Source organism: Microplitis demolitor, chromosome 5 (genome assembly GCF_026212275.2).
Source record: "Microplitis demolitor isolate Queensland-Clemson2020A chromosome 5, iyMicDemo2.1a, whole genome shotgun sequence".
In the NCBI taxonomy this organism is placed as follows: Eukaryota; Metazoa; Arthropoda; class Insecta; order Hymenoptera; family Braconidae; genus Microplitis; species Microplitis demolitor.
Window position 1 is genome coordinate 19,022,923 of NC_068549.1, and position 15,051 is coordinate 19,037,973.

A 15,051-nucleotide genomic window follows, 5' to 3' on the forward strand; every position below is an offset into this window, starting at 1 on the left:
CCGATCTTTTGCTACGCATTATATTAACCAGCTGCAATCGACGGCACTAGGACTAGGCGGTTAATGGAGTGACAAAGGAATTCAACGTCGTAAAGAATTCATTGATCTCATATTATACTAGATAAATATTTGTAATTTTTATAGTATGAAACAACAAATGCATCATGTAGGGAAGACGAAACACCGTACTCCCAAAATTTAAATGGCTTTCAAACATTCCAATCACACAGAAAAAAAGGATTTCTTGGCGCAAGAAAAATTTTTTTTGGCTCAAGAAAGTTTTTGTTTTCTATTTATAATGCGAAAAATTTCTTAAGGCAGGTAAAAATTTTCTTGGGGTGAATGAAAATTTTTTACGCAAAGGAATCCTTTTTATTTTTTGCACTTTTGTAAAAAAATATAATTGAGTATTATTTTGAATTTTTTCAAAAATCGAGTGTCAGTAGAAAAATATTAATGACTTGTTTTATGATAAAAAAATTTTTTGTCATATCCAATAATTCTGTAAAATATAATTGTTCATGTAAATTACTTACGAAAAAATTTAATTTAATATCCAGAAATTTTTTTTTCACCTTTTTTAGGGTTGCCCCATTTTGCCCGCAAAAATGAAATTTTTTTTTTTAATGGCAACTGAAAATTTTTTCTATTTTGAATATCGTTACAAAAAAAGATTTAACGAATTCGTCGAAAACAGTATTTCCTTAAGTAGCCTATTTTGCCCCCGTCTCTATAATATTACTTGAAGAAAATAATTTTACATTTTAGATGTAATGAAAAAACTAAATAAAAAAAGTTTGCTTCTAGTTTTACAAATCCTTGGGAAGTGGACTCGAGAAACGTAAAACCAGAGATACCGTAACATGAATGGGTATAAGATCGAAAAGAGGAGTAAACTTGGTCTTGATTTCTCACGCACCTGCTTCTCCCGTCAGACTGGTCTAAGGGGATATTTAAAAAAAAAAAACATAAATCTCAATTTACTTTTTATATATTTATATCATACTTTATCGTTTGATGTCTTTGTTAATTTAGATTATGATAAAAATAAGTAATCTGACTCCTTAGCTTATACTCGGCTGAATATCATCAAAGTTACATCTTACGTTCAGTATTCACTTGAAAAAAAATTTTATTAAAAAATTAATTATTAAATTTTTTCCGATGCGCCAATTCTCTAATTAACTGAGACGTAAATCATTTTTCTCTTCATTTAAAATTCTCTTGAATCTGCCTTACGTAAGCTGTAATTTGATACCCAACATGTAATTGTAGCAAAAGAAAAGTTTTTACGCGAATAAAAAAATGGGATTCCCCCCAAACTATCAAAGAATTTATTTCACTTCTATTTATAGGTTACATATTTTAAAAGGTATCAAACTTTTGCGAAATAAAACAGGCAGCGATCTTATAAATGTTCAATTACGGGCACGAAAATAATTTGTAAAAAAAGAGAGGGAATTTCGTAGTTACATGTCACCAATTAATATCTATAAGAAGGCTTTCTTCCTTTCTAAACATATACATTCAAGTATGTACTCTTCCACGACATCAATACATCACTGCACGCATCCAAATGACTTTTTTTATTCTACTATAATCCATATGAAGAAATCATAATCTATTCATTAATAATACTCATTAAATTTCGATTTACAAAATGAAGTTTGCAGAAGTTAGTTTACAACATCATTAGTATTTTAGCGTAACGGTTTAATGAATCATTTATTGATAAAAAATGAGAGCAAACGGTGTTTGATATATATTAAATTGAATGATTAGTGTACAGCATATCGCGTGTGCAATTTAATTAGCTATCAAGTGTCATGTGCAGTTAAATTTTTGCTGATATAGTAATCAAATTATTAAGTAAAACTCATATGCAATTTATTATTAAATATTATTATACTTATGTTTAATTTATTTCTTTTGTGTTTTTAAATTTTTGCTTATCCTCGATAATAATTTTTGTTTTTCATTCCACATCAATTCTTGTAATTTCATTTGTTCGTCTACTTTAAGGTCATTAAAATCACGCGAACGATCAATTTTATCAAGTTTTATTTTGGATTCTCCGACTATTAGAGCTTCCCACCATCTTTCATATTTTTTTTCCATATGAATCTTATTGGAAAAATGAAAATGAATTTAAGTATTAAAATAATAAAATTAAAAAAAAATGAATAATAGTTACGTGAATGTGTTTTTTAGGAGTCATACACCAAATAATTTCATTTTCTTTCACAGGAAAAGATAATTCTGCTTGAAAAAAAATTGACCATTTTTTCGTACAATCGGAGCTGGTCATAAAATCATTTTCAAGAATCTCGACCTTGATTTCTTTGCTCGATACATTGACTTTGAGGTCACGAGGGCTCATCAGACTGTCAGGAATGTTCAGGAGCACGTCAAGGTCACTTATACTTTGTGACCAAGTAAAGTTATCATGACTAGCACCATTGTAAGAATCTGCTTCTTGTACTGGAGCAACATAATCGCTCATATTTACTCACTGTTATTTATAAACTTATGATACTTTTAATAAATAATTCACAAACGTCATTTTTAAATAAAAGAATGTCGTAAATTTATTACTCAACTAATTATTAACAAACACAAATTTATTTGACTAGTTATATTTGCAAATAAAATTAATTATTCATAAAATTATAAGTATGCAACATTTTTTAAATTTATAATTTAGCAATTATTACATTAAACAGATTAATTTATTAATCAATTACGTAGTTATGTACAAGCATAAATTACATGTAAATAAATAATAAAATGGTAAAAAATAAAAATTTATTTGTCATTATAGTTAGTAAACATTATTTTTAATAATTATAATAAAATTATTTATCTCTTTTGATTAGATGCAATGAAATCAAAAAAAGTATCAGTTAAGGTACAAAGAACATTTTATATTTTAAATTTAAAATAAAATAATATTTAGTAGAGGTTTAAATAGCATTATCACATTGTATAAATATCAATTGGGACGCAAAAGTGATTTCTTAATTCTAAAATTTCGTTAAAGTGGCCTTAGGTTCACTACAGGTTAACTTATAAATTAATTTTCCGGTATAGTCTAATGGCTATGATTACTTATAAGTTATAATAACAACAATAATTAATAAATAATATTATTTATTATGAAAGTGGAAGATTTTTATAAATGTTCGTTATTATTATTTTTTTGTTTTTAATATCACGTTCATCGAATGTACGAAAAAATGCCCGAATAATTAGAACGAGATCATCAAGTAGTTAATTAAATATCATTGTGTCCTCTATTAATTATCTGATAAATTTTTTACCAATAAATATGTTTTATAAATATAATATACCAGGATAATTAAATATATATATAAGCTCTATATAATAGATTTGGACGTTTGACAATAGGGGGCCGTTCATCAAATACGTCACGCAAAATTTTTCCTTTTTAGAACCCCCCACCTTATCAATATTGCGCCGTAAATAGTAGATTCCCCCCCCCCCCCCCCATTATGACGGAAATATATGCGTAGAAATATTTATATATTTACAAATATGAAACGAATGACTTTCTATTGTAACAAAATAAAATTTTAAGAAACCGCGGGTATGATTTGCAAAATTGTTTGATGAGCTGCGAACTGCATTTCCTTAGACCCCCCTACCCCCCTTTTCACGGTAAACGACCCCCCCTCCCATTAGCGCGAACGTATTTTATGAATGTCCCCTAATATATAAAAATGTTTATTTAATAATAATAATCATAATAATAATATTGAACTTTTGCACCTTAAAGCACTCCTGGTAACAATTCAATCGTGATTAATATTCGTTATCATTATCAATATATCAATATCTATTGTAGATAATCGTCATATTTAATATTTGATATTTAATGTTGAGATCGATGAGTAATTAATTGATTTATTACGCAGCTGACCAATGTTCCGATCTCCAAAGTAAAGTATACATATTATGTTTTAAATCTTCAGCAACTAAACAATCCAATGGATAGTCAGTGTAACGTGAAATTAAACTACGGTATCCTTGTCCGACAGTAGCCAATGACAATTTTTTCTTGTCAGTTGATTTTAATGCAACTATTTGGCACACTTTACCCTCAAACGGCCTGAAAACCGTAATTGGTCTCAAAGAATTACATTCAGCAACGGCAATACATCCCCACGTAGTACCAATATAAAGTTGATTAATGCATGCCTCCAGTGCCGTGACTTGGCAGCGTTCTGTAGTTAAATTTTCTTCTATTGAAATAGACTTTAGACTTTCTGAGCACGGTACTAATTTAGACATATCTAATTTATTTATAATCTGACGTGTTTCAACATCCCACTGGTAAACAATGCATCCAGGATAAGTGTAACTGAGGACTGAATTTTCCGCGCTCAATAAATAAGTAGCAAATAAATTTTTACTTGCCGTTTCATTTGACATATGAATCAATTCACACGTGTCCACTAAATTACCATCCTTTAAAACATATATTGTTATTCTACCAAAACTTTGCCCAGTCCATAATTCCAGTATCCGTCTTCGACGATAAACAGCAGTCAGCGAATAAGTTTTAATATTATCAACAATTTTAGTTTCAATTTCAGTTTTTTTCATCTGCGTAAAATTATTAGTAAGTAAGTATATTTTACCGCTGTACAATGCTACAGCAAATTGTTTAAGCTGCTCAAGATGTATTAAACCAACGACCTTGGAGTCACTATAATGATCCGGTTCAAGATTATAACTTCCCACACAACCAAAGTTACTTCCTAGATAAACGTGTATTTGTCCAGCATTGTCTCCTATCCAGATGTAACCATCAACGCCACACATAGCGTAAGGAATAACGGGTGTTTCTATTCTCACGTGTTGTAACCAACCTTTTTCCGTCCCCAATAGCATATCAACTTCTCCGTTGTTGTGTCCCAGCCATATCTCATCACCATTTATATTGTCATCCAATAAACGTGAGGTTGCAGTTATTGCCGTCACGTGAGTTCTCTCAGTAAGTAGTGTAACATCAATAAGATGAGTAAATTCCGGCGCAGATGCTATTGATACTATCTGACTAGCTGTAGGACGATCTTTCGGATTCTGTGCCCAACAAATAACCATAAGATCTAATAAATAACACGGATAAAGAGTCTCACGAAATGTCAATGGAGGTCTACCTCCTTCTAATATGCATTCTTTAACAGCTTCATGTCCCTCAAATGGCTGCCTTAGTGTGACAAGCTCATATATGAACATTCCAAATGAAAACGAATCGACTTTCTCTGTATATTCTTCCTCACCGTTATATTTTATTATCTCCGGTGCCATGAAACCTTCGGTACCACCGAATCCCTTGGCACCGGACGGTAAAGTTAACCGAGATATACCATAATCAGCAACTTTAACATGAACATTATGCTGCTCAGGATACTCAGCAAAAGGCAGAGGCATCTGCCAGACTAGTACGTTTTCTGACTTTAGGTCTCTGTAAATAACATGCTGCTGATGAAGATACTCGACTGCTTTGGCAACTTGTAGTATAATTGACTGAAGAGTGTAAGGATCTAGTTTAGCACCAGAACGTCGGTAATTTTTTAACACATTGTCCAAAGCACCTTCGGGCGCAAGGTCTAGTACAAGAGCCAAAGGACTTATGACTATTCCAACAAGGGGTACTATATTTACGTGCCTTAAAGTCAACAGAATATTCAATTCCTGTCTTGCTGTACAATAGGCCTTGCAGGCATACTGAAGTGGATCACGATCCCACTTGCTCTGCGCTGCTTTGTAAGCCAACACAGCTGACGGTTTTGAATTCGGGCCTGGCGGTACTGGTTGGAGCATTTTCATCGCCACGTCTATTCTACCAGTACTACATGGAGCACGACAATTACCTTTGAATACAAAACCAAATGCGCCACGACCCAACATTCTTCCGCGTTTAATGTCTTCTGGCTTAATGAGATGCTTAGCGCCGAGATCCATAAAGATAATATCGGGTGCTATGTGAGAAAGCGGAATATCCAAATGCTTTGGGCAGGCTATTGTTTTGTTGCTGTAAGCTGAAAGTATACACTCTTCAACCATCCATGAGTAAGCGAGTATACCTTCAGGCTTAGGATACTGTCGTATTAAATCGGGATGTCCTTCAAGCGATGGCATTCTACTCGATGTCGAACTATCATAACCAACGCCACTGTCACCGTCCGATTTATAACTGTCCTGACTCTGTCTCTCTCTGTTGTTCATATAATACTTGGGAATGTCTTCAGATGGATGTTCTTGATCACTAGTCTCTCCTTCGTGATCTCCATTGTTTAGAAGACAGCGTGGGCAAGGTATCAATCGTGTAACAAGTAACTTTCCTTCGGAAGTATGAACGAATCGAGTTCCCAGTGTTGGGTACCAGTCTTCCAGTAAAATATCAATATGATCGACGATCAAAGCTAACATCTGAGGCATACTTTCTGGTCGTGGCTCAACAACAATAGCTTGGTAACCTATCGGTTCATCGTCGATAGACCCAGACAATATCGGCTGTTTTATCACCAAAGTGTCAACTGGAAACCAGATCTCAAGAATAGCCGAATTTTTGAGGTCAACTGTACACCAAATTCCGTCTTGCTTCAGTTTAAATTTAAACTGCCGATAATCATAGGGTGTATTTTTTAAATTATAATTGACTTCTTTAAGTCTCAATAAAGTGATACCTGCATAACGCAACTCAAGACCTGTTTGCCATAGGACCCATTCTGCGTGGGTGTCCGTCAGCGCAGAAAATATGTTTTCATCAACAACTTGTTTGAATGGAGTTATAAATGACATGACTATTTCTACAATAGCATCGTCCGCGAGTATCCTAGTAATAAGTCGAGACCAAAAACCACTTGGAAAGTATGACATCAGCAGTAAGCGTGTTACCGAACAGTCTGGCTGTGGTCTGGAAGTCAGCGAACAGTTTGTTTTATTATTTTTATCTATTGAAATCGAAGGTGAGGGCATTGTCGGCGTTGTTATTTTTTTCGATCTTATATGCCAGCTTCTTGTTTTAACAGGAATTTTAATAAACTGATTATTGCGCAAAATGTCTTCCTCCGTCGGTAACAGAGTCGGTATCAGTAGAGTCCGATAGTCCCAAGTGAGAGCGACTTCGAATTTATTTAACAGACTTACAATGTAGCCTTGCGTGTCTGTTGAGGATATCGTTGATGATTTGAAGACATGTTGGATATCATCTAATTTCATTATTCCGCACCTGGCAAATGGATTTATTTCGCGGATCGTTACGACATGAGCCAACATATCGCAGAGCCACTGAGGGTCAAGAAAATACAAGTCACGAAGTGTCGCGTCATCGTAATGTAAAATTATCCCGTTTTCATGAAGAAAAAGCGTCGCTTGATGCAATTCCGCGGGATCTCGAAATGATCTATGGAGTTTATGCAGTTCATTATTTACAGCTGCGTAATACTGATCAGCTTTCAGAACTGGATCGCAACCAGAAAGTTTTCTGTCATGCGCCAGTTGAACTACGACATCTTCAAGGGCAAGATAACTAGCAGGCACGCGTTGTTCAAGTAACAACTCTTTACTTCCTGGCGATCTTAGACTAAACACAACATCATAGATAAGATTGCAGAGCATCTTAATATTGTGCCGAGTTTTACAACTTATTTCAATGGTTTCCATAACTTTTGGCAGCCCGCATTTTTCAGCATCGACAACATTTATAAACTTTTCACGGATGTACTGTTGCAGTGACTCGCTTTGGTCATTCGAAACGTCGTAATGTGTGCCAACGATAATAACTGGGGAGTTTGGGGCGCGACTTTGTATATTTACGAGCCACTGGAAAATTTCATTTATGCCTTTCAGGCCATCGATTATCCGCCAGACGACGATATAAAGGCTACGTTTTGATAAAAAATACTGATGGGTTGCATAGTACTCCTTTTGACCACCGAAATCCCAAGTCCTGAAGTAAACCGGACCGTGAGATGATTGCCCGCGCACTTTTTTCTCGTAAATCCAGTCTCCGATGTCAACTCCGACAGTCGAAATAGTTGTGCCTTTAGCTGTTTTAGTATTTATGTTTTTATTTCCCATCCTTTTGGTCCAATGTTCGGATGACTTTTTTTTATTAGGAACCTCGCCTTCTTGGCGCAATTGTTCAAGTAAACTCGTCTTTCCAATTCCCTGTATACCAACGATCATAAGCTTCATTCTGGCATAGGGTTTAGCATCCTCTAATACTGACTTGAGGTAACCGACAACGTCCATTGTTTTGTACTTTTTAGATTCAATCATTGATTTCAAAGGCTCCTGCAATCGGCAGCCTTGAGTATTCAAATTCCACAGGCGTGACAAAAGACCCATTTGCGGTGGCAGCTCGGTAATGTCAACATTCCCACTGATATTTAACACCGACAAATTGTTTAGCTCATAAATATTATGAGGAATTTCTTTTAATTGATTGCTACTGACATCCAGCATACTGACATTCGGAAAAAGTAAATAGAGTTTTGAACCAGAGTACGCTATTTTAGTGTCTCTATCAATACTTTCTTCTTCTACATTCGGCGACTCGCCGTCATCGACTGACGTCAGTTGGATCCGCGTTAACAAATTGTTTGCTAGAACTAAAGTTCGTAAATTTTCAAGCCTCAGGTGTCGTCGGTGAGTGCAGACAGACATCAGAACTACGTCTCTCAATGAAGTCGTCGTCTGTCGATTATTTGATACCATGGGGGACTGGATATTTGTTGCCGGACAATAGCAAGCGGTGGTCGCCTGTTCCATAACATCGGCGTCGTCGACTTGGGGCAAACTTGGCCAGCAGGATATTTGATTGTTTGACAGATCAAGTTGTTTCAAACTAGCGGGGTAAGAAGTTATATGACTCATCGAACGCAATGAATTGTACGCCATATTGAGCCGCACCAAATTTACAGCCAGGCATGGCAGAGCCACAGGAATGCTATTAAATAAATTGTGCGCCAAATTAAGTGACGTAAGAACTGAACGAGTTCCCGGTTCGGTGTCGTCAGATATTTTCTCAGTTACTTGAACAGATTCAGTCCAAACATGAGGTCTTTCTAGTTCGATTATCTGAGCGTTTGCTAATTTGATAAAAGATTCAAATTCCGTTGAGTCTTCATGCGATAAACCCATTTGTGAATTGATGCTACGGCTACTCGGACTATTGCTCAATATATCATCTCGCTGCACTCGTCGCGATATATTCTGTGACGCCTGACTGGGCAAATCCCGCAGCAGATTAAAAGACGCATTCAACTCTTTCAATTTTGGCGCCTGCCAAAGATTATCCGGCAGACACTGCAATTTATTGTTAGACACGTCCATTATCTCAAGTCCTGGTAAATTCATCAAAAAATTAGGCAACATCTCCAATCGATTGTCTTGTAAATATATTTCTTCCAATACCGGGCACAATTTATCACGCGGGTTGTTTGATTCAGCTGTCAAATTGTCTATCTTATTTTGTGCCATGTTTAAATATTTCAAACTTTGTAAATAAAAAATTAATGATGGCACCGTCGTTATTGAATTGTGCGAAATATCTATTCGTGTTATTGCATAAAGTACCAAATCATTATTTTTAACATTTAATTTTTTATTGACATTAAGGACCGCGTCAATGAGCCATTGGCTACGAATTTGTGAAAGTCGACACTGCTGATTATGCCAATTAATCATCGTCGGTGTGTTTGGAAATAATGATGGATAAGTTACGTTACCAAAACTAGATAACGCTGAGAAATGTGACGTCTGTGTGCCTTCAGTCATTGCCTTTTTATTAATTTTATACTCAGGGTCTGGATGGGCTTTTATCGACAATAATTTAGCAGTAAGAACTTCATCACGATTCTGAGCAGCTATTTTTAATGCTTTGCAATCGTTATCAACCGCACCGTATTTAAGTAATAAATCTGTTATCTTTATATCACGATTTTGACAAGCGATTGTCAGCGCACTTGTATTATTACACGAGTCATTACTTTCAGTGCTACTATTGCTAATACAGTTATCATTTATTTTAATCGGTAAATTTGGATTAGCTCCTGCTTGAAGCAGTGCTCCGACGACCTCAGTATGTCCCGCTTTTACAGCAGCATGAAGGGCCGTCTCAGTATTATTATTGCAATAAATATCTAAATTAAATGGCGATATCAAATTATCGTCTTTCTTTTCGCTATTTTTACTACGGAAATTGAGACTAGACATCAGCCGCTGGATCCCACTTGATATTCTGCGCTTAGAAATTGACACAGGCTGACTATTATTCATGTCATCAGTTTTTATTTTCCTGGATTTAACCCGATAATTAAGAAGAGCTTCGACAATTTTTATATTACCGAGCATACTGACGATGTACAAAACATTCTGACCAGTAACGTCTTGGGTGTTTATGTCGAATGGCATTTCGTATTCAAATTCACTGGACGGATCTTTGAAACGGGTGAGAAGATGCTGGGGATATTCAAATTTCAGCAGTAAATCAATAACAGAATGATGTGAATTGATAGCTGCTGCATGAATTGGCAGCCATCTTTCCACGGTCAATGACTGAATTTGTTTTGGAAAATGACGTAGTAGTAAATCGACTATTTCTAATTTACCGTTGTAGCAAGCGATGTAAAGCGGACAGTATTTGGTGACAGGGTGACTGCGACAATCGGCTCCATTGTCTAACAGCAGTCTTACGATATCTTTGTGACCCATTTCAGAGGCTATAAATAGTAAAGTATTAGCACCATTTGGCGCCATATTAACAATGCATTCAAAATACTCTGAATTATTTTGAATAATATTTCTAACTGATACGGTATCACCTTGGATGCAAGCTGATCTCAGTGATGAATGAGTGGCAGCACGTGCTAGCAAATATTTCTCAGCAGCTTTTACCAGTAAATTAATGCAAATTTCATCATTATTTTTTTCAGCGATTGCTAGAGGACTTAATCCATTATTATCAGTAACATTAAGATTAACATTGTACTCTAATAGCTTTTTAATATTTACAGAATGTCCGTGCTCGGTGCAAACGTGAAGAGGAGTCCGATACTGACCACGAGGACCACAAGGAATATTCGGATTAGCACCTGCTGCTAATAATACTCCTAGACATCTTGAGTTTTCGGTTATCGCGGCAGCATGCAGCGGAGCGCGACCCCAGGAATCTTGACTGTTGATATACTGGGCATGCTCACCCTTCAGTAAATCCTCCAGGAGCTCGGCGTTGTCCCAGAGAGCTGCCTGGTGCAACAAACGACCTGGAAAATCTTCGTCTACTGGCGTGTAATCTTCCATTGTTATCTAAAAATTTTATGTCATTATTTATTTGTTTTTTTTTTAAATATTTTTAAAAATCAATACTCACTTTTTTGAATTGTATAAAATTATTTATTTAAAATTCATTTTTTATAACAAAAAATGACTAGTGCTTACGTGATTTCTTGATACTTTGAATCTTTAACTGATGATTTTAACAAGAAGTTTAATCTCACAGTAAACTTATCAGTGAAAATCATTTCTGTTTTTAACTTTCATTACCTTTATTTAATTACTCGTATATATTAACTCCAATTAAAAATAAAAAGTGTTATTTTAATTTATAATAACAATAGTAACAATACACTAACTTGTCATTATTATATTTTATTGTTTTATTCACTGTAATAATTTGTTTTTAAACAATGAGTTTTTTTAAAAATTTAAACGTCAAAATTAATGACAATTAGACAATTTATTTTTTTTTGATCACCGCGCGGTAGATTGTGACTCCATTTTGTGAATGAACGTACGTCTATACTATCGACTGGGAAAAAACACATTCTATTGTGGTGTGAGACACCAGCTGCTCTATATTTGTGTGTATGTGATATATGTATGTGTACTGTTTTTTTTTAACAATGATAGGCGGGAAATCAATCTTTACCTAGACCTGTCAATGAAATCAATTCAATTATATAATTTAATTTCCGTGAATTGTTTCCATGTCGACCTTAATTAGGAAATTATGTTTTAAAATTTTAATTACTGTCTTGGTACATGTCAAGAATTTTAAATAAAATATTTAGCACTTGTTTTAAGATTTTTTCTTTTTTTAAACTGATTGTTACTTTTCATTTTTGAAAAATAAAATGACAGTACTGCGCATTTAATTTTTTTTAAAATTAATTTGACATTTTTAATTGTATTTTTAAAATAAAATATTTAGTATTTGCTTATAACAGTAAAGTTGCCGGATATCAGACAATTTTTTAAATTTTAAAACAATAAAATAACATTTTTTAAACAAAAAAAATTGAAAAATAGGCTTTTAGAAAATTTTTAAATCATTACTCAACCAGTACATATTTAACTTCAACTTTGATTGTCACGAGTTTACAATATAATTTAGAAAAAAATCTTATTTGGTTTTTAATTTAATGGATTACCGTTACTTGATAAATTGTCCGAAGTTTTGCTATTTTAACTTATGTGATATTTCGACATAAAGAATTTATATTAAGGTAACTTGTTATTTAATATAATGTTAGATCATCATACATTTATTGGCATTATTTGTTTTTAATTGTATAATTGTTTATTTAGATTTGCTGATGAAGTCAAAATATAATTGACAAAACATTCAAATAATTAATGATTTAATTATTTTTATTCAACTTGGTCCGAATTCCTGAGATTAATAATTCTATAAATTTAATGGATTAATTTTTTTTATATGTAATTCAAAAACTGTCTTATGTTTGCTACATTTACACTCATACTTACTTTGAATTTAAAAAAAAATACTGATTAATTGTTATTTTTAATTTATAAAAATTTAAATATCGATTCTGTTTATTTTTTAAATTAATTTGAGAATTTAATTGTATTTGAAATAAAGTATTTAGTACTTACTTTAAAATTAAAAAAAAAGTACTAATTACTTTTCATTTATAGTAATTAAAATAATAACTCGGTTAATTTAAACAATAAATAATAATAATAATTTTTTTTAAATTAATTTGAGTGTTTTTAATTATAATTGAATACTTGGAGAATACTTCTTACTTTCTCATGTATATATATTTTTTATATATATTTTAGAACGATTCCAATTTAAAATACTAGTGCTAAAATTTATTTAATTTTTACACACTCATGTATCTGTACTTTAGTACTCTGGTAGAAATAATTCAGTTGGATCTTATTTTTCATTTATATTGAAATTTTAAGTTTCAATAAAAATTAAATTTAAAAATAATATCACAAATTTTAAATTAAATTCCACAAATTTCAGATTTTATAATTACGGTAATTATTTGTTTTTTTTTTTTTTTAATAAAAACAATTTTAATTAATCATAAATATTTTTTAAAATATTTATTTAAATCTATTAAAATTTATTTAAAATAATTTTGAATATTTAAAGAATTTTAAATGTTTTCCTAAAAATATTTTCGTTTTTTATATTTTATTATTATTTGAATAATAGTTCTATTATTCAAATTTTTATTGCAATACTCTATTTTATAAAATGAATTCTCACGTTAGGAAATGAACATAATACTATACAGCCTTCGTAAAGATATCACATGCTCTATTAAACCAGATATTATTGCTTTCATCCAGTTGATCAACTAGAAAATATCAAGTCTTATATTACTTGTGTTCTTAGGTGTGAATATTATAATTTAAATTTCATTGCGTGAAAGTTGAGGAGACATTTCTCATATTATATATATTTAACAAATAAAAGAAAGTTGCTATTGAATTTTTTTTTGTTTGTCGATGATCTTAAAATTTTGATTGTAATTTAAAATACGCGTTTGTTTCATTCAAAACTTCTGTTCATAAACAATAAAAAAAAAGTGTACTAGTTATGTAAATATGTATATTACTTAATCACTTTTGTAATGTTATTTATTTTAAATAAATAAAAGGCGACTTCTAGATATAATTAAGATTAATATTCTGATATTGATATTTATTAAATTTATATAGGAAAGTAAATCCACAAAAGACTTATTGTTCTACACACGTTCTATTTTTATCGTAATGTAATTTTATGATAAGATATTTAAATGCAATGATTTTGAAATTGATAATTAAAATTTTTTTTAATTATATCGAGGTCATAAAATAATATAAATGAGTACTCATTCATTCGCGATTTCTATTTAATTACGGATTAATTATTTTTATTTAAGGGGGGAAGCTGTTCTGAGATAAAAAAAAAAAGAGGATATTTTTGTGATTTTTTTTTCAGAGTAACTTCTTTATTAAAATTTTTTAAATTTGTGATATTATTAAGCATCATTTTAAGAATCTTCTGTTAAATTTTCATAAAAAAATATTGAAAACTAAGCCAGTGGTAGAAGGTAGAGACGAGTCACTAAAAAAAAAGTCTCCATGCCGTAGGCAGGATAACTCATCACTGAAATCAAAAAACCGAAAAGATTTCTTTAGTACATAAGTTTGTCTTAGATTTGAACGAAAGATTTTTTTTTTCAATAATTACTTATTTTTTAATTAAACAAAAGAAGCAATTTTTGGCAAAAAATCAGAGTTTTCTGATTGCTACTTTGCTAAAAATTCAAAAATGAATATTTTGTTTATTCCTTCATTCAAATCCAAGATAAACTTATATACTAAAGAAATCTCTTTGGTTTTTTGATTTCAGGTAAGGCAGTCATGAGTTATCCTGCCTACGGCATGGAGACTTTTTTTTAAGGTGATTCGTCTCTCCCCACTACCACTGGCTTATTTTTCAATATTTTTTTATGAAAATTTATCAGAATATTCTTGAAATGATGCTTAATAATGTCACAAATTTTAAGAATTTAAAAAAAGAAGGTAGTCTGAAAAAAAAAATCCCAAAAATATGCTTTTTCTTTTGCATCTCAGACCCCTTTTTTCCTTAAATTAATTATTAGAATTTATTACAATGAAAATTATTAATTTGTATTCAAAATTTTTAATTAAAAGAATTTTTTAAAATAAAAAAAAAATATTTCAGAATTTTTGATTCATGTG

At 32.0% G+C, this 15,051-nt stretch overlaps 2 protein-coding genes across 2 annotated transcripts; both read right to left on the reverse strand.

Annotated features, from left to right (window-relative positions):
* Positions 1 to 1,962: 1,962 nt before the first annotated feature.
* On the reverse strand, positions 1,963 to 2,503 carry LOC128667853 (nudC domain-containing protein 3-like; the record flags this gene model as incomplete). Its single annotated transcript, XM_053739569.1, has 2 exons — positions 2,195 to 2,503; positions 1,963 to 2,124 (listed from the first exon to the last, which is right to left on the reverse strand). Coding segments are annotated over exons 1-2 (471 nt in total), but the record flags the coding sequence as incomplete, so codon positions are not given.
* Positions 2,504 to 3,708: 1,205 nt separating this feature from the next.
* Positions 3,709 to 11,802, reverse strand: LOC103569064 (leucine-rich repeat serine/threonine-protein kinase 1). Its single transcript, XM_008546151.2, has 2 exons — positions 11,408 to 11,802; positions 3,709 to 11,343 (listed from the first exon to the last, which is right to left on the reverse strand). Exon 2 carries the CDS (start codon positions 11,335 to 11,337, stop codon positions 3,928 to 3,930), a length of 7,410 nt encoding a protein of 2,469 aa, XP_008544373.1. The 5' UTR covers positions 11,338 to 11,343; positions 11,408 to 11,802; the 3' UTR covers positions 3,709 to 3,927.
* Between the last annotated feature and the right edge of the window lie 3,249 nt (positions 11,803 to 15,051).